This window comes from Enhydra lutris, unplaced genomic scaffold (genome assembly GCF_002288905.1).
Source record: "Enhydra lutris kenyoni isolate GAN:26980312 unplaced genomic scaffold, ASM228890v2 scaffoldscaffold44, whole genome shotgun sequence".
NCBI classification, from domain to species: domain Eukaryota; kingdom Metazoa; phylum Chordata; class Mammalia; order Carnivora; family Mustelidae; genus Enhydra; species Enhydra lutris.
Window position 1 is genome coordinate 14025284 of NW_019154128.1, and position 20363 is coordinate 14045646.

A 20363-nucleotide genomic window follows, 5' to 3' on the forward strand; every position below is an offset into this window, starting at 1 on the left:
TCAGACAAGACAACTTAACTGCTCCTGCCCAAAAGCAAAAGGGCAATAGTAGCCCATGTCACAACTAGTCCCCACGTCCTTTGTACTAGGTACAGAGAAAGGCCACCTGTTCCCACATGGGATTCCCCCTCTGCTGAATCAAACAGACTCATCCTACACATGGCCAAACCTCTTGGACTCTGAAGTTATCCTTCACACTTCCTCAGAGATTCCCTTCTCCTTAAAACCAGAAGCCCACCCCAGGTCCTCTTCTGCATAGGTAATCAGGGGCAGGATGGGGAGGAAAGCAGTAGTCATATGAGGAAGGCAGGCAGGAATGGGGGTGCTGGCCTGGGCCACAGGGCATAACCAGCTAGAAGGATCGCTGAGGGGATAAATGCATTGACTAAAATCAGAATAGGAAGGATGGTAAAAGGGAAAGGAGACACAGGTTTTATGCTGATAGTGGCTGGTGTGCTTGTAGCGGCCAGGATAGAAGCAGGAATCCAGAAGCAGGGAGAAAAACACACAAGGAAACTCAGGTTCACAGGCAATGGGCCACAGGCACACATAGGAGAAGCAGAGCCAAGAATCATAAGAGACAAAAAAGGAAAAACCATGAGAGGCAAACAGAAAGTATGGAGAAAAAGCCAACACTATACTATGGAGGAGTAAGCGAAAGGAGTCAACCAAGAAAAGAATCAGGAGACAGAAAAAGGAAGAGAGAAAAGAACAGCAGGAAACCAGAGACAAAAGAGAGAGGCAGGACTGGGAATAAAACAAGGGAGACATGGAGAGAAGCAGAGAGCAGAGCGTGAAAAGGTGAGAGGAAGAGCAATACTCACCAAAGAGACAGGAGGAGGTGCCGGGAGGAAGAGCTTTCCTCACCAGCATATTTTGTTTCAGAAAAGCAGCAAACTGTGCTGGAATGAATCAGAAATAATTACAGAATCATAGCCAGCCAAAGAAAGGAGAAAAGGAGAGGGAGTAAGAAAAAAGATAAGAAAATGTTCTAGAAAATGGTCGGTAAGGGCTTTTTCCAGAATTACTGCATGGGTTTGATACCTGACTCCTAGCAGCTCCCTGGAATCATCTATAAACTGAAAATAATAAATGTACCTGCCTCATGGGCCATTGCCAAGATTCAGTGAGCAACAGCAAGTCAAATGCCAGGAAAACAGCATGACACATAGTCAGGGTTCCATAAAACTTATCTATAATCATTCCCTCTTGCCTATGAGGCCCTGCCAAAGCCAGGGCGCGATGGCTGCTGCTCAGCGCCATGATATTCTGGGGCCCATTTCAAACCCAGATCACCAATCAGCCTTCCAGAACTCCCTACACTCTCAACTAATTATCCCCTCCAGAAGCACAGCCGACCAATGGTTCTCTCTTCATCAAAAGCCTAAGCAAACACCACCAACCCAGAATTTGGCTCTGGCCACCACTTAAGATAAGGTTACAGACCATCCATGTGGCCCCAGGGGGCCTGGCTTGTTTTTTTCTTTTTTGTCTTTTTACCTTCACCAATCACTCACACATGCTCCTTGTTAGCCCCACTCTTAAAGGCAACCCTCATAAGAGGCCTGAGTTTAAGTCCTGACCCTTTGGCTCCACTAAAAGAAACACAGGGGAAGTGAGCAGATCAGCCTACTGTCACCTCTGCGTCTCTCCACTTGACAGTCAGCTCTGGTGCTGCCTCCTCCCAAGTACCCAAGACTTCAGATAATACATGTTCCCGGATACGTCATCAAACACAATGCGCAAAAGGCCTTACCTTGGGGCTGCCCAACAAGATCGAAGTGGGGGCAGGGGGCAAGCCACTGTTTCTTTTCTCCCTACCCAAAACACTGTCCCTTTTCTATAAGCTACGGTAACACTCACTGTTCTCCAGACTGTACATACAAACATTTCCCAGCCTAATCCAAAGCCTATCTGCAGAAACCCCAATAAACCTCACGGAAAGGTCCCAGTGTGGGAACCTTCACTCTTCAAGGGCAAAACAAAGAAAGGGCATGATGCCAGCTGCACTGCCCTGGAATCTGAGGAAAAAAGCGCATCACTTCGTCCACATGATGTGCAGAGTGCCCTGACTGCAGGAGTGGCTGGGCAGCGCGAAGAACAGAACAAGTAGCTTCCCCAACTGGGAATCAGAAAAAATTTTGAGGCAAATACACACATAGTCAGCTCATAAAACCTAACCTCCCCAGAACACCAGAGCAAAGCTGTTATTACTGGAACTATACAGCTCTACTAATGCACGACCTTTTGTGATGTCTCACCCTTGAAAACAATCTCTGGTATTCATTTTAACCTAATTTTGTCTGGACAGAAATGTGGGAAAGGGTGCCTCTCGCATGCCCCAGAGGAAGCTACAGATACCAACACTTCTCAAATCCCACATGACCTCACTCCAAAAGATAAACCAAGAGGCCACTGGGCCAAGAAGCCGATACCTTGGGCTTGTTTGTGGGTCAGCACAGCTTCCGTCCGCTGCACGTGTCTCTTCAGGAGCTGAGCGCTCCCGATCTGACTGGACTTCTGGGCAGAGGTCACTGTAGTTACTTTGGTCTTGGGACTGGAAGTGGGGCTGCTAGACACACTGGAAAGATCCTGAGAAGGGCAAGAAGGGTAAGAGCTGAGCCAGCTGCTTGGATCTGATCACCAATTATCATGTCCCCCTGGAATTCCCTGCCCAGGAATTCTCCTCATAGGAACTCAATGGTCTACAGCACTGGCAAGGCAGACAAGCACCCCCAGAAGTGAAGGAACCAACTCCACAGTCCTACGTACCCAACCGAAATGCTCCCTCTGCTCCCCACCTTCCTGCGTTACCTCCGAGCCTGAGGGTGAGGCAGGCAGCTTGGCAGCTGGTGAGGCAGGCCGACTGCCCCTCTCGGGGACCTCAAAGGCCAGGTCTCTTCGGGCTGCGTCCCGAGGCTTCTTCTTCTTCTCAGCATCCTGATCCCGAGGCTCAGAGCCCATGTGCCCATCAGCACGAGTGAGCACTCCAGTCAGAAAGTCCACAATCTCGTCCTAGTGTGAAGAGGGCCCAGGCCACTCAGTCCTCAGTCTAGGGAACAGGAACCTCCCTGGCAGGTTCAACTCAATTCAACTAACTCGGCTTTGGCATTGGATGTGTCCTCCATGCACTACAAGCCGAGCACAAACCCCAGCCTCAGCCAAAGACCAGCAGAAGCCTGCTCCCCGACACCTCTGTAGGGTGGCACTCTGGGGTGGTTGTGCTCCCACACTCCTCCATACACATGTCCGCTTCCTCCCCTCTCTCTTTCCCCTTTCCTTATGATTTAGTTCTATCAGAGGCCCCACTGGATACTCCTTCACCCTTCAGAGCCAAAGACACTACTGCCAATAAGATCAAGCCTAAAAGCTTATAGAAAGACAAGCCTCACTGAGAAAAACACATGAAGCAACTGCATACCTGAATGCATCTGTCCACCATGCTCTGAGTTAGCCCCTCTGATTTCTTCTTTGCTTTGCTTATTCTAAAAGACAGAGAGGAGGAAATGTTTATTTTAAACATTCCATGGCATCATATGAAAGCGAGAATGGATTTCTCTTTTGTGCTGGCTATTTTCTGAGCCCAGGAAGGAGGACCACGTTAGCCCTCAGGCAGGTATCACCACTTCTCTGACCTCATGTTCCACATCTGCAAAATGGAATCATAACACCTCGCTCATGGACTTGTGAGGATTACAAAAATAATATATGTAGAGAATCAGAGAACATATGAAAATTGCCTAGGACTGTACATTCCTAAAGTCCCATACTTATGGCTTCCCAGATAAACTCTGACTTCTATGACCTCATCTAGAAGTCCCCCAATAAAGGCCCAAACCCTGAGATTACTGGATGCTGTTGCATGAGATTAGTAGTAGACAAAAGGTGGTCATAGGTTACTTCTATAAAGGTAAGAGAAAATAGGCACCTGGCTACATTCCCCTCTTTGGAAGCCAGTTTTAAAACCCCTGGCTTCTGACTGAGGGTCTCAGCAGAGAGAAAAACAGGACTCCGAATGACAGGGTGGAGAACAATATTCTGGACTTCCAAATTCTGAGAACCCCAATTTACTGGCTATTGACCTCTGACCCTATGTAGCACCCTCATCTTACATATGAGGACAGCGGGTCCCGGAAGTTAAGCAGTTAACCCAAGGTTCTTAGCAAAGCAACCTAGACTGAACTGAGTCTCCTGATTCTCAAGCCAACACTCGAGGACCTTACAAACACATCTTATAAGCAGCCTCACAACTTAACTCCCACTAAAGTTTTCCTATCTCTTGTGTTCCCTCACTGCTACTCAACACACACACACATAGCCCCACATACATGCTACCCTCCTATAGATAAGAATGTCTGAATAACCAACAAACAAAATGTATTTACAAGAAAATATTGCTTTGAGCACCAAAGGATTAGATTCTAGACCCACAAGAAACAGCCAAATGACAAAGACCAGAAGGACCTCTCTAAAACATCACTGGGTAAGAAAGTGACAAGACCAGTGGGAGCAGGTACTTGTTTTAAACTCACTAGCTAAGGCACACAAATGAAATTAATCTCTAAAACTGAACATTAAAAAAAAAGGAAGCCCAACAAATGACACACCTCTTTTTCAGGACATTTCATGAAAGCGTAATTAAAGGCCCTTCAGGCAGCCAGTCTTTTAAGGGAGAAGTGGCCATCTCAATGACCTAAGGTGCCCCTTCCAAACTCCAGCTGTTTTTACTCCAAAATATATTAAAGGATGTTAATACAAGTAAAATCTACATTCACATACATCCTCAGTAAGAAACAAAATATAAAGAAGTGTCTACCCCAGTCAAAGCACAATGACCAAGACTGCATTCACCGAGTCTCAAATTATCTCCCTCCCACTGGGTAACTACTAATCGCAAAGGGAAACAGAGTAACTTCGCAATAGAGAAACCTGGAAGATGCCACCTTCACCACGTGGTCAAGGTTAATGTCACCAGTGATAAGACACATCAACATCATCATGTAGGCCCAGGGAGGATGCACTGAGAGCTTATCAACTGGCAGTCCTGCCACAAATGCATATGCTCAACCTAATCACAAAAAATGTTAAAAACCTAAATTGCGGGACAGCCTACAAAATAGGTGGCCGGAAGTCTTCAAAATGTCAAGGTCATGAAAGACTAAAGAATACTATCAAACTCAAGGAGACTGAGGAGACAGGCAACTAATAACATGTGATTTAGGACTGGACACCGGACAGGAAAAGGACATTAGTGAGCCAACTAACAATATCTGCAACTGTACATTAGAAAATAGTATCATACAATGTTAACATCTTCATTTTGATAATCATACTCTGGTTATTTAAGATGTTCACATTTGGGAAATCTGAGTTCAGAGTCTTTAAGAAATTTCTGTACTATTTTTGCAACTTTTTATAAATCTGAACTAGTTTAAAATGTAAAATGGTTCCCTCTTTCACAGAAGCAGATTTAGTCTGTAGTTACATCACCACCTCACAGGCTTCTCTCCAACACTACAACATGACTCACAGCTCTGGGAGAAGCCACACACACCTGAGATTATCGTCAGCTCCCCCAACCACCACCAAGCTGTTCTCAGCCCGAATCTTCTCCCGGAAATCTTCCATGGCTTCGGGATGACACTGCAAGGAATTCTGCCCAATGACAAAGAGGACTGGAGTCTTCATATCCAAGAGGGGATCATCCACATCCTAAAAACATGAACAGGTTTTATAATCAGCCAGTTACTACTCACTGAGGACTGACCTGTCAAGTCCGCTGAGCAGAGTCAACTGGGCAACTAGTCGCTGAGTGCCAGTTTGGGTAACGCATGCACCCCCTTATTCTCACCAGCCTGTGACCCAGCAATCAGCTGCACCCCATGCTTACCCCTCTGGGACCATCCACGGTAAGTAAAGGAAACCCAAGGCAGACAACTGCAGTGACGTACTCCATCACTGACACCTGGAAATAATACAACAGTTTGTCTCAAGGTCAACTGACTTTACTGAAGCTACACCCTACCCAGAGTCCAGAGGTGGTCCAGATCTACCAGCTTGTCCCATCTCTATCTCCCCAGTTCTAATGCATAGGAGTACCAGCTATAGTGGCGGCAGTAAGATCGTAAGACACAAGATCCCAGGACACAAAATGGAGCCCTGAGAGAACTGCAGCAGAGGGCTGAACCACGGGATGGGAAGCTCAGTCCTTTCATCCTATTAATTCCCCAGACTTGAGTTTTCCTATTCACTTCTTCCTCCACAAACAGCAAATATAATCAGAAAGACACAAATGGGGCGCCTGGGTGGCTCAGTTGGTTAGGCGACTGCCTTCAGCTCGGGTCATGATCCTGGAGTCCCAGGATCCCTGGAGTCCCACATCAGGATCCCACCTCCACAGGGAGTCTGCTTCTCCCTCTGACCTTCTCCTCGCTCATGCTCTCTCTCACTGTCTCTCTCTCTCTCTCAAATAAATAAATAAAATTAAAAGAAAGAAAAGACACAAATGTTGCTCTTCATCCATAAGCAAAGAAAATCTCTCCCTTTTGAATCTAATGGTTAGCTCCCAGGCACTTCAAACTTGTTTGAGCAGTTGCTGACTGAATTCTGTCATTCCCAGGACCAGGGAGTGTCAGGAGACAGCCTCCTTCCTCTGTCAGCCCTAGATGTCATACCTGACCAGACCACAGGAAGCAGCAGAGACTCAACTTATTTGATCCACTCGAGAACTGGGGCTTTGGGCAGGTCAGGGACACTTATACAAACTAATGTATACACAAATGTATGTAAAATAATAAATAGAAGATTCCTTAATGTTTACAAAGGGACAGAATATGAACACAACATCAACACAACACAACACCAAATTCCAAAGCTATTAAAATTTATGCCTGCTAGTATTTTTTTTAAGGTGGGAGAACAGTTCTTACATTTGGGGGTGGGGGAGGAATTTTTTTTCAGAAATACATACTGATATATATATGTATATGTGTATACATATGCATATATATATATACACACTCGCATATATATACACACACACACATATTACATATATATATCATAAATGATATATATACACATACATACACATTACACACATATATATATCACAAATGATAAATGATATTTGGGATTTTCTTCAAGATAACTGGAGGAGACAGAAAGTGGACAGGGGTAAGATGAAAAAAGTCTGACCATGAGTAAATCACTGTGAGGAGCCCACAGGATTTATTATCGGTCTGTTCTCCCTTTAATTTTCTATTTAAAATTTCCACAATAAAGTTAGTCTTCTATACCTTAAAATGCATATATGTAGGCAGATCACCTAGCACAGTGTCTAGAACATAAAAAAAGGACTCAATGGTAGCAATCAGCAGTAACAGCATCACTATTCTATCCCAAGACAGCGTCCAAATGAGATGGCAATTACTTACGTGACAGGCCACCAGCGCTCCTGTATTCCAGCCAATCAGAATAATGGGTTTGTGGGGGAAATGGCTGTGAATCTTTGTGGGAGGAGAAAGAAGACAGTAAGACAGGAGGCTGGGCCAAAAGCAAGCCCAGCATGCTGGGGCTGCCACGGCGACCTGAAACAAGGGCACTCTTACCTCCAGTACTTTGCTTCTCACTGCCCCAATCATATGCTCCAGACACTGCAGAACTCCTACCCCACTACCGTTGTTCAGCAGATGGGTTGCTACAGGGATGACCTGAAGGAAAGAAAGTGGCAGTCATGCCAGCAGAGATTAAGTTTCAAATCTTCTCTCAATTCTGCTCAACCTACCCTAAATCCCTTCAACCTTGGGTAAGCACCATTAGAATTAAAAACAAAAAGACAGTGGGGGAATGCCAAACATTTAAGTCCTCTATTTTGACTCCCTCCCACATTCTGTCTGCTCAGTCTTCCAAGACTTTATTCCAATCCAGGAGACAGTTCCTCTTATCCCCACACATACCTTGCCTAAGCAGGAGAGCTGAGACTGCCAGAAGCGGTGGCGGCGTGACGTGGGGAACACAGAGCTAGAAGGCCCAGAGGAGGCAATGAGAATGAGAGGAGAGCCAGGGAGCTTGCTCTAAGGAGGAAGAACCCCAGAGAGAACCAGTGAGGGTGAGATGTTACTCCACAGAATCTCAAGTATCCCAATACCTTTTTTATCCCCGCCACTGCCAATTTCCTTACGAAACTCTGCTAAGCACTATACACAACCAGTTATTAATGGGAAAGTTAAGTCATTTATTACCCTCTTGCTAAGGTTCTGAGAGTGGATTCTAAAAATTTTGTGGGTCATAGTTAAGTCTTGAGCTGCTCTGACTTACTGGTTTGTTATGAGAAAGTACCCCCACAGCAGGATCCCAGGGCCTCTTCAGCAGGAGGGACAAGGCCTCAGCTCCTGCAGCCCCAGTCTTCGTGTTAGATGACACAAGCATCCGGTCGATCAAAGTAGGGATCTAGAAGCAAAAGCAAAGATCCCTCCAGTGTGAAGCAGGAGACCTGCACACTAGCAGGATTCAGGTGGGAAGAAAGACCCCCTCCCCCACTCTGAGCCACAGGCAGACTTGAATTAAGCCTCTCAAACTTTACTCGGGCAAAAGCAAAAATAAAAGGATGGCTGAAAAGTATGCCTCCCATCATTAAAGGTAAATAAGTACGATCCTTTGGAAACAACTTGGTGAAATGCATTAAGAGACTTAAATTTATTCTTATCCACTTCCCAAAGGATTCTTTTTTTTTTTTTAAGGTTTTTTAATTTATTGACAGAGACAGTGAACGAGCACAAGCACAGGGAGCAGCAGGCAGAAGGAGAGGCAGAAATAGGCTCCCTGCTGAGCCAGGAGCCCGGTGTGGGACTTGATCCCAGGACCCTGGGATCATACCTGAGCCGAAGGCAGATACTTAACCCACCAAGCCACCCAGGCGTTCCTTCCCAAAGGATTCTACTTCTGAGAACTTCTCCTAACAAAATGTATCAAAAACACAAACACACACATGGTGTTTGTGGGGGTGGGGGGTATGTATAAAAGACAAATTCATTCTCGATAATGATTAAAAAAGAAGAAATAACCTAAATATGTCTATAAGAGAATGATTAAGCAAATTATCCACATAACTAGATATTAAGGGTTAATTTAAAATATTTAAAAGAATTTGGGGGTGCCTGGGTGGCTCAGCGGGTTAAGGCCTCTGCCTTCGGCTCAGGTCATGGTCCCAGGGTCCTGGGATCGAGCCCCCGCATCGGGCTCTCTGCTCAGCAGGGAGCCTGCCTCCCCACTCTCTCTGCCTGCCTCTCTGCCTGCTTGTGATCTCTGTCTGTCAAATGAATAAATAAAAAAATCTTAAAAAAAGAATTTAAAAGAATTTGTAATAAGGAAGTAACTCTACTAAAATGTTAAAGAAAAAATAGAAAACATAAAAAATTACCTCTACTGAGAAAAATGCTATTAGAAAATATGCCAAAATATTAACAGTTATCTTTATGGAGTTATGGACAGCTTTTTCCTTAGATTTTTTCCTTAAATTTCTGTTTGTTCTAACTTCCTCAATGAACATCAGTTGACTTTATAAATTAAAAAAAAAAAAAAAAATCTGCATTTTCTTCTAGAGTACTGCCTTTAAGCTTTGGCATGTTAAAGAAATCATTATTGTGCCCAAAATAATATAACACATGTGTTGTGTGTATTGTGATTTATACCATATCCTATTTTTCACTATTCACCAGAAAATGTGACGTCTCGGATGTGTAAGTATAGGTTTGGGACATGCTATTGCTCACACTGAGAAGTATCTCTGTGAATTCCACCTTACCCACAAAAGGTCAAAATGACCTAGGGGAAAGGAAAGATTTTTGAATGTTAAAGGTACTCTTCAGAAAAAACAAACACAGAGCACCTGGGTGACTCAACTGGTTAAGCATCTGCCTTCAGCTCAGGTTGTGATAGCAGGGTCCTAGGATCGAGCCCCACATTGGGCTCCCTCTTCAGCAGAGTCTGCTTCTCCCTCTACCCCGCCCCCTTGCTCGTGATTTTTCTCTCTCGGAGAAAGAAAAATCTTTAAAACAAGAACAGAAACATTCTGAAAAACCAGAGAATGAGAAGTACGATGGTGATGCAGGTTGTAAAGTCAGCCCACAACTAACACCATACCCAAGAGTGAAAAGCTAAGAGCTTTTCCTCTGAGTTCAGGAACAAGATAAGGATGGCCCCTCTTACCACTTCTATTCAACACTGTATTACTATTAGACCTAGCTAGAGCAATTAGATAAGAAAATAAAAGGAATCCAAATTAAAAACAAGTAAAACTGACACTATTTGCAGATGACATATTCCAGTTCTCAGAAGAAGAATCCCTTGGGAAGGAATGCCTGGGTGGCTCAGTGGGTTAAGTGTCTGCCTTTGGCCCAGGTCATAATCCCAGGGTCTTTTCAAAGGAAACCATAACAAAATGAAAAGGCAACCTACTGAACAGAAGATATCTACAAATGATATATCCAATAAGGGGTTAATACCTAAAATATATAAAGAACTCTTACAACTCAATATCAAAAAATAATCCAATTAAACTGTAGACATTTTTCCAAGGAAGACATACTGACAGCCAACAGACACATGAAAAGATGCTCAATATCACTCACCATTAGGTAAATGCAAACCAAAACGACAGTGAGAAACCATCTCACCTCTGTTAGAATGGCTATTAGGAAAAAGACAAATACCAAGTGTTGGCAAGGATGAGATAAGGGAACAGTGTGCACCACTGGTGGGAATATAAACTGGTGCAGCCACTACGGAAAACAGTATGGAGGTTCCTCAAAAAATTAAAAATAGAACTACTATATAATCCAGCAATTCTACTTATGGGTATTTACCCAAAGAAAATAAAAACACTAACTCAAAATCAGTCATAAAGAAGGAAGGAAATCTTGCCATTTGGCACAAGGATGGACCCTGAGAGCATTATGCTAAGTGAAATGAATAAGAGAAAGACAAACACTGTATGATCTCACTTATGTGTAGAATCTAAAGCAAAAACCAAAACAATAACAACAAAAAAATAAGCTCACAGATATAGATAATAGATTGGTGGGTGCCAGAGGCAGGGGACTGGGTGTGGACAAAATAGGTGAAGGGGATCAAAAAGTACAATCTTATAGTTCTAAAATAAGTCAGTCATGGGGATATGATGTTCAGCATGGTTACTACAGTTAATACTGCACTGCCTATTTGAAAGTTGTTGGGAGTAGATCTTAAAAGTTCTCATCACAAGAAAAAGAATTTTGTAACTATGCACGATAACACATGTTAACTTACTGTGATCATTTTGCATTATATACAAATATTAAATCATGCTGTACAGCTGAAACTAATAAAATAAGTCACAAAGTTCAAAGATAACACAAGAAAATAAGCTGCATCAGGCAATGACAAGCATGGACAGTATCACTAATTTTAAAAAAGCAAGACTAAAAAGATTTCTGCCTGAGAAATTAGGGGGAATATACCATGAGACTGTATCAGCTTAACTCAGGAAACAAATGTTTATACCACAGCTGCAGTTGGTTACAAGGCACCTACAAGGGGTACGGAAGACAAACACACAAATAACAAAAGAGGCTATTTATAACTGCTAGAAAAATAAAGAAACCCAACACTACTGATTCAAATCATCCAACAGAGAAGGAAGTGGAGGCAATTTTCATCTGAAGATATAGCAGGTGAAGTGAGATGTGTTCTGCAGAATTCCAACAGAACGTGGGAAAAATGCTCACCAATCAGTGACACCAGACAGAAGCAAGACTCTGTAGGGCCTATTCTAGAGACAGATGACCTGAGTCAGGGATTTGAGTATGGAAGCAGGGAGGACATAAGGACAGTAACAAAGGCAAAAGATCTTCACTACAAACCAGCCATTTCTTTGTAACTTACTCTGTAACTACAAGCCACTCAACACCTTGAGGCAGAGGATCTGATCTGAAAAAATTTTGAAAGCTTTTATCTGGGGATGCCTGGGTGGCTCAGTTGGGTAAGCCACAGCCTTTACCTCAGGTCATGATCCCCGAGTCCTGGGATAGAGTCTCACATCTGGCTCCCCCTGCTTTGCAGGGAGCCTGCTTCTTCCTTTCCCTCTGCCTCTCCCCCTGCTTGTGCTCTCTATCTCTCTCTCTGTTAAATAAATAAATAAAATCTTCGGAAAATTTTTTAAATTTAATTTAAAAAATAAATAAAAGCTTTTATCTGGCAATAGAGTACAACTCTGAAACAATAAAGCCTTGAAAATCACTTTCTGTCAATATAGACTTAGAAATAATTAATCGATAACCAACTTCTCTGCCAACCAAGCCTAGCCGGTCTTTCCAACACTGCATCATTCTCAACAGAAAATTCAGGGACTAGGGTGTATACCTTCTCTGCTCTCTTCACAATGGCTCTAATGCTGAAAGTAGCTGGGCCAAGAGCATGATCCCATTCACCTGTATTTCCATCCAACAGGTACACTAAAAGGAGGTAAAAGACCTTTACTTTAAAAACTGTAAGGCATTAATGAAAGGAACTGAAGATGACACAAAGAAATAGATATTCCAGGGTGGTTCAGTGGCTCAGTGGGTTAAAGCCTCTGCCTTCGGCTCAGGTCATGATCCCAGGATCCTGGGATCAAGCCCCGCATCAGGCTCTCTGCTCATCAGGGAGCCTGCTTCCCCCTCTGTCTCTGCCTGCCTCTCTGCCTACTTGTTATCTCTGTATGTCAAATAAATAAATAAAATCTTAAAAAAAAAAAAAAAGAAAGAAATATTCCATGCTTATGGATTAGAAAAATTAATATTGTTAAAATGTCCATACTACCAAAAGCAATCTACAGATTCAATGCAATCCCTATCAAAATTACAATACTATTTTTCAGAGAACTAGAACAAGTAATCCTAAAAATTTGTATGGAACCACAAAAGACCCCAAATAGCCAAAGCAATCTTAAGAAAGAACAACAAAGCTGGACGTATCACAATCTCAGACTTCAAGATATACTACAAAGCTACAGTAATCCAAATAGTATGGTACTAACATAAAAACAGACACATAAATCAATGGAACAGAACAGAAAACCCAGAAATAAACCTACATTCACATGGTCAATTAATCCATGACAAAGGAGGCAAGAATAAACAACAGGGAAAAGACAGTCTCTTTAAAAAATGGGTGTTGAAGGTGCCTCCTTAGCGCAGTAGGCAGCGCGTCAGTCTCATAAAAAATGCGTGTTGGGAAAACTGGACAGCCACATGCAACAGAATAAAACTGGACCACTTTCTTATACCATACACAAAAATAAATTTAAAATGGATTAAAGACCTAAATGTGGTATCTGAAACCATAAAACTCCTAAAAGAAAACATATGCAGTAACCTCCTGGACATTGGCCTTAGGCTACATGTTTATGGATCTGTCCCCTAGGGCAAGGGAAACAAAAGCAAAAATAAACTATTAGGACTACACCAAAACAAAAAGCTTTTGCATAGCAAAGGAAACCATCAGTAAAATGAAAAGGCAATCTCCTGAATGGGAGAAGATATTTGCAAATGATATATCTGATAAGGAGTTAATATCTAAAATATATAAAGAACTTATGCCACTCAACACCAAAAAATTAATAATCCAATTTAAAAAATGTGCAGAGGACCTGAAAAGACACTTTTCCCAAGAGGGCATACAGATGGTCAATAGACACACGATAAGACGCTTGACATCACTAACCATCAGGGAAATGCAAATCAAAACCACAAGAAGTTACCACCTTATACCAATCAGAATGGCGAAAATCAAAAAGACAAGAAATATCAAGCGCCAGAGAGGACACGGAGATAAGGGAACCCTTGTGCGCTCTTGGTGGGAATGTAATGCAACCACTGGGGGAAAAGTATGGAGGTTCCTCAAAAAATTAAAAATAGAATTACCATATGATCCAGTAACTCACTACAGAACATTTACCCAAAAAAATCTGAAAAGATATATGCACCCTATGTTCATTGCAGCATTATTTATAATAGCTAAAATACAGAAGTAACTAAGTGTCCATCCGTAGATGAATGGATAAAGATGATGTGGTATATATACACAGAATATTACTAGTGAATATTAGAATACTAGTGAATACTAGTGAATTAGAATAGAACAGTGAATTAGAATTCTAGTGAATTTTTGAATCAGAATATTACTCAGTGGGGCACATGGATGGCTCAGTCGTTAAGCGTCTGCCTTCAGCTCAGGTCATGATCCTGGGTTCTTGGGATTGAGCCTTGCATTGTGTTCCCTGCTCAGCAGGAAGCCTTCTTCTCCCTCTCCCACTCCCCCTGCTTGTGTTCCCTCTTTCACTGTCTCTCTCTGTCAAATAAATAAACAAAATCTTAAAAAAAAAAAAAAAAAAAGGAATATTACTCAGCCACAAAAAAGAATGAGATCCTACCATTTGCAACAAAACAGATGAACCTAGAGGATAGAGGATATTATGCTAAGTGAATGAAGTCAGAGAAAAACAAATAACCATGATTCCACTTATATGAGGAATCTAAAAAATAAAATAAATGAACAAACTAAAAAACAGAAAGAGACCCATAAATTCAGAGAAAAAACTGGTGGTTACCAGAAGAAAGAGGGTTGGGGGATGGGTGAAATAAGTAAAGGGGAGTAAAGAGATACAAATTTCTAATTATAAAATAAGTAAGTCACAGAGATGAAAAGCACAGAATGGGGAGCAGTCAGTATTATTGCAATAAAATTCTCTGGTGACAGATGGTGACTACACTTACTGTGGTGAGCACTGAGTAATGTACAGACTTGTTAAATCACTACGTCGTATACGGAAAGTAACATAACACTGTATCTCGACTACTCTTAAATAATAAAAATTTAAAATAAATTCAAAAAGTTTTAGAGATAAACAACCAAAGTATACACTGTGATCCTGATAGTCTAAGAAAATAAGAGTCTGTCAGTAGAAAAACCACTGCTAAGAGCACAGCCTAGAATGGACCGCACTCTTCCCCGCTCCATAGCCCCACACTCCACACGCCCGAATCTGCTTCTTGCCTCCTCAGCACACCTCCCTGGTAAACCCTTCGTCTTCCCCATGGTAATTCTTTTCTCACCTCACCTCAGAGGTGACTCAAACCACAACCTGCAGGGCTGGAGAGGCTAAAAGTACATTCTGGTTTTCAGGCCTCACAGTTCATCCTGGAGATAGCAGGGATAAAGATGTTGATACCAGACAAAACGTGAAATGATACCATGTCTCCCATTTTTAACAGCAAACCTGTTTTCTTCAGTCATGTCCTCCAGGCTGACCAGGCAGTGACCTTGCCCAACCCTACTTCCTAAACCCACAGCAGAGGCTGGCCAACCCAGGACAGGGGAGATGCCAGTCATAGCCTCACCTTCCCTTTCAGTGTCTGCAAAGCATCCAGGTAGGCAGCCAGCATGGGCAGACTCAAGGTCTCCACCAGGGTGGTATGCAGCCACTGGATCAGCTTGGTGTCCCAGCTCACACTTGCCAGAGCCTGGCGCACTCTCCTCGCACACTTGTCCACAGCAACACGGCGCAACACTGGCTCATTGCAAGCCTGGAAGATATAAGTGAAGTGATAACACAAGAGGGCCACCATGTTAGCAACTGGGGCAGGTAGGACGGGGACCAACAAGTTAGTCAGCTAGCAAGGCTGAACTAGGAAGAGACTATCAATGGGCCAATTTCTAGAGTCTTACCCCTTCATTGGCCAAACGGGCAAGCCGGTCAGACTGCAGGGCTTTGAGGATCTTGTTAAATAGCTTGTTCTGGGCCATTGTCCAGCCAGTCCTATAAGAGAAACTCCAAGGAATTAAAGTCAGACGCTGGGGACATTCCTCATGCACGTACACTGTACAAAGATTATGCCATGTTTTTTGTCCACCCTATGAAACAATATAACTCAAAGCAGTTTAAAGACCACTGAGCTAAAGCACAAGACCTAGATTCTGGTTCCAATCCTGCCCATAAGTCACCTCAGCATACATTTATATTAATATATATACTACAAGTTGGGCGCCTGGGTGGCTCAGTAGGTTAAAGCCTCTGCCTTCGGCTCAGGTCATGATCCCGGGGTCCTGGGATCAAGTCCCACGTCGGGCTCTCTGCTCAGTGGAGAACCTGCTTCCTCCTCTCTCTCTCTCTCTCTCTCTCTCTCTCTGCCTACTTGTGATCTCTGTCAAATAAATAAATAAAATCCTCTAAAAAAATTTTTTAATTAAAAAAATTTAAAAAATATATATATACTACAAGTCAAAACCAGTTATGAAGTTTTTTTCCAGTGCTAGCAAAGCTATTTATCCAGAGGCTAAAATAATTCATTAATAAATAAAATGATGGTACCGCTGCACAGATGTATTTGAATTTCACAAGTTTAATATTTCACACAAAAAGACAGGATGAGGGGCGCCTGGGTGGCTCAGTGGATTAAATAAAGCATCTGCCTTCGGCTCAGGTCATGATCTTGGGGTTCTGGGAGCGAGCCCCACATCGGGCTCTCTGCTCAGTGGGGAGCCTGCTTCCCTTCCTCTCTCTATCTACCTGCCTCTCTGCCTACTTGTGATCTCTGTCAAATAAATAAAATCTTAAAAAAAAAAAAAAAAGACAGGATGAGCAAGTGTTTCAGTATACTAAAACCTCAGACTAAAGTAAGAGACCTATTTAAATTATCTTTAGGATTATAACAAGAATATAACAAATGAATTTTCCCCAATATTGCATCCCACACTCTCGCTCTCCCTTTTCCATGTACACTTTTTTGTATACTACACAATTAGCAAGTTTACTTCTGAATGGTCTGTTCCATATGAGTTAACGCTGTACCATCCCCATATGACACTGGTATACACACGTTTACTTTGATTAAGGAAGGCTTAGTGTGTCCTCCTCCAACTTGGCAGTAAACTCCTACAATTAGAAACTAGTCCTACTGTTCCTGTTCCCACCTCATCATACCCAGCACAGTGGCCAGGAGCTTATTTAAGTCCCCCCTCAGTCCATTCCTGGCAATCTTAATGATTCTGATACTCCAACTCTGGCCTGTAACCTTCCTAAAGAGACTAAGAGAAAGGTAACAGACGATGCCCAATTAGTATTTGTTTATCAACTCTCCCTGGCACACACACACACACACACACACACACAAAACTGGTAATTAAGTTACCTTTAAAAAAAAACAATTTTAGTGGATGCCAGACACAAATGAGAACCTGGAATGAGATCATAGTAGCATTTCAATCAGTAGGGTTAAAGTAAATAGGGCTGAGACAACCACTAGCCAATTGGAAAAAGAAAATCTGGATCCCTACACATCATTCTTTAACACCAAAATAAATTATAAGTAGAAAAGTTAAATATTAAAAAATAAAGTTACTAAAGAAATAGAAAAAGCGGTATGTGTGTGTGCGTGTATATACATATATAAATATGTATTTATATATAGGACCTTTCTAAATATGGCCTAAGGGGCACCTGGGTGGCTCAGTCCTTGAGCATCTGCCTTCGGCTCCGGTCATGATCCCAGAGTTCTGGGATCGAGCCCCACATCGGGCTCCTTGCTCCGCGGGAAGCCTGCTTCTCCTTCTCCCAATCCCCCTGCTTGTATTCCCTCTCTCACTGTGTCTCTCTCTGTCAAAAAAATAAAATCTTAAAAATAAATAAGTAAGACCTAAGACCTAGAAGCTACAAAAGAAATAAATATTAAAGATATAAAGATAAAAATTTCAAACTTCTATAAAGGAAAAAACTAAACTATCCTAAAGTCAAAACACAATGGAAAAATAACTGTCATTTCATTAAAATAAAAAAAAACCTCCAGAAAATTAGCGAGAAAATGATAAAATACTCAAAACAAAAACAATGGGCAAAGAACATGAAAAGGCAGTTCATGCAAAAAAAGGAGTCAACTCCCTCCAAAATCACACATTCAAATGAAAATCAAATTATTTTCACCTATCAAATGGGTGAAAATTAAGAAACTTAATAAGAATGTAAGAAAATAGGTCCCTCCATATTTAGTTGATGGAAATATAAATTTAGTACAACCTTTTGGAAAGTCATTTGGAAAATCAATTACAGAGGAAAAATATCAATCAAAAACCCCAAGTCAAATCATGTCACTCTGCTCAAAGGCCCTTAGTGGTCCCATTTCAATCAGTCAAAAGCAACCACCTCCTTAATGGACTATCTGGACCCCACTGCCTGTCCCACCTATTCAACCATGACTGCTCCTGACTTACTGGGCTTCACCACATTGCCCCAGCCCACCTGACACACACACCCTCCATGTTCCCACATCACAGACTGGGCCCTGGTCACCCCTTCGTCTACCGGACACAGGACACAATGGCTCCCTCTCCAATATCCTTCAGGTCATTGCTCAAACGTTATATTCTACTGAGGCTTCCCCTGACTCACCCTTATTTAAAACTACCAATACCCAGATTCCCTAGTTCCCTTTCCAGCCATATCTCCACCTTGTGCTCTACCCATTTTACTTCTTTGTTTAATGTGTCTCCCTCAGCTAGACTGTAAAGGGCAACATGGCAGGAATTTTGGTCGGTTTTGCTTAAGTGTTATATCCCCGCATGTCAAACAGTGTCTGACACACAAGAGCTACTGGAACATCTGCTGAACAGATAAATGGATGAACTGTAGGCATACTACATTCCAAGTCCTGTAAACAGCTAAGTGCAAATACCAACCCCTACACTCCCCACCACACTGTGCAAATACCAACCCCTACACTCCCCACCACACTGAGCACTGAGCAGGAGAGGAACGCTGAGACATGATTCAGGCTCAACTGTAAACTGAGTGGGTAGTCATACCTGGGTGGGCAAACAGAGGGAAGCTGCTTGAAATGACTCCAACAATCTCAATTTCTTTCACTTTATAACAAACTAGTACCTTTTCCATCATATACTACCAGCAAGACACCCTATTTTCTACAGGTCATCTAAGAATACTATAACAAGGACCAGTAAATATACAGATGGAGGACAAATTGCCCTTTGTTACTGGCTTTCTACAATGATCCTACTATCCTTACATACCTTCTAGAAAGGGAGAAAATTATGGGCCTTCATTTCTTCTGTGAAATAAAATCTCCACCTACCACATCTCCAGTTTCACAACTGACTACAGGTACACACAGTCCAAGAGAACACTACCTAGGAGTGAGGACTCTAACCAGCTCCACAATACAGAGCTGGCTGTGTGTCCTCAGTCTCCTTGACAATAAAATAGATGGGGACTACTCAGCCTCCAAGGCTGCTTGTAGCAACCAAAACTCAGCTATGATCACTGGTGGAAACACAAGTTGTAAGATAACAGCTGACGTCCATGATGGGGAATTCAGAAGCACCCTATCTTCAGCAGCTATCCTTGCTACAGCTGAATCCCTTAACTTCCCAAGCCTCCCACTCCTCCATAACCACCTTGTGGGGTACTAAAAGACGGCTTGGGTTTTGTGGAATTATCCTTTATTTCCCCCTAGTTCTTTTGGCTTAATTCCTGCTACTTCACCAGGATCCAGTCAGTTTTTGTTGTGGTTTGATATTTCAGAAATTTTTGACTTGGGAGGTGGGGAGAGACTTCAACTCAACCTTGGAACTCAGGATACCTTGGGACCAGGAAGGCTTGTGGGAAAGCAGCTACAGCCTAATGGTTCACAATCTCATTTTTCTCCACATTATTTAAATGCAAAGTACATTCATATGAGAAGTCGCTTTTTCATGTATAGCAATTCTTGGGTGGACTTGGATCAACATACCTCTTTGATTTTATTTTATTTTTTAAAGATTTTATTCATTTATTTGACAGAAAGAGACACAGCGAGAGAGGGAACACAAGCGGGGGAGTGGGAGAGGGAGAAGCAGGCTTCCCATCAAGCAAGGAGCTCAATGCAGGGCCAATCCCTGGGATCATGACCTGAGCCACCCAGGCGCCCTACATCTCTTTGTTTTTAGTGGCTGGTTCTACCCTGCTGGTGGACATTCAGGTTGTGTCTCTTTTATTGCTATTACAAACAGTTGCAGTGACCACCCTTCCTTTCCCTACCAATACACACATCTGTCTACATCTTTATACAGGAATGCAAACATCTCTGTAAGATAAATTTCTTCAAGTGGAAATGAAAGAACAAAAGCTTTCTCTGTCAAAAATTTCAAACTTCCAGTTCTGTGAAAGTATTATCTATTAAAAAAACTGCAAAACATCGAAAGTGGAATTACACTGTAGCCTCATCCCAGGCAATATTGCTCACTTTTAATCAAACAGGGTAAGCAATGAATACAATTTCTTCATGTTCAACAATCTC

At 42.4% G+C, this 20363-nt stretch overlaps 1 protein-coding gene across 3 annotated transcripts in view; it reads right to left on the reverse strand.

Annotated features, from left to right (window-relative positions):
- LOC111155842 (KAT8 regulatory NSL complex subunit 3) overlaps positions 1-20363 on the reverse strand; it is a 42136-nt gene that overhangs the window by 12319 nt on the left and 9454 nt on the right. For 2 of the 3 annotated variants that reach the window (XM_022516264.1, XM_022516262.1), the window contains exons 3-14: positions 15745-15835; positions 15417-15602; positions 8320-8451; positions 7959-8075; positions 7611-7712; positions 7437-7508; positions 5891-5965; positions 5555-5712; positions 3422-3485; positions 2815-3015; positions 2436-2592; positions 825-902 (exon numbers count right to left, since the gene is read on the reverse strand). In XM_022516264.1, the coding sequence (XP_022371972.1) occupies positions 825-902; positions 2436-2592; positions 2815-3015; positions 3422-3485; positions 5555-5712; positions 5891-5965; positions 7437-7508; positions 7611-7712; positions 7959-8075; positions 8320-8451; positions 15417-15602; positions 15745-15835 (1433 nt within the window). The remainder of the gene's footprint in view (positions 1-824; positions 903-2435; positions 2593-2814; positions 3016-3421; positions 3486-5554; positions 5713-5890; positions 5966-7436; positions 7509-7610; positions 7713-7958; positions 8076-8319; positions 8452-15416; positions 15603-15744; positions 15836-20363) is intronic. The other variant, XM_022516265.1, reaches the window with a different exon arrangement.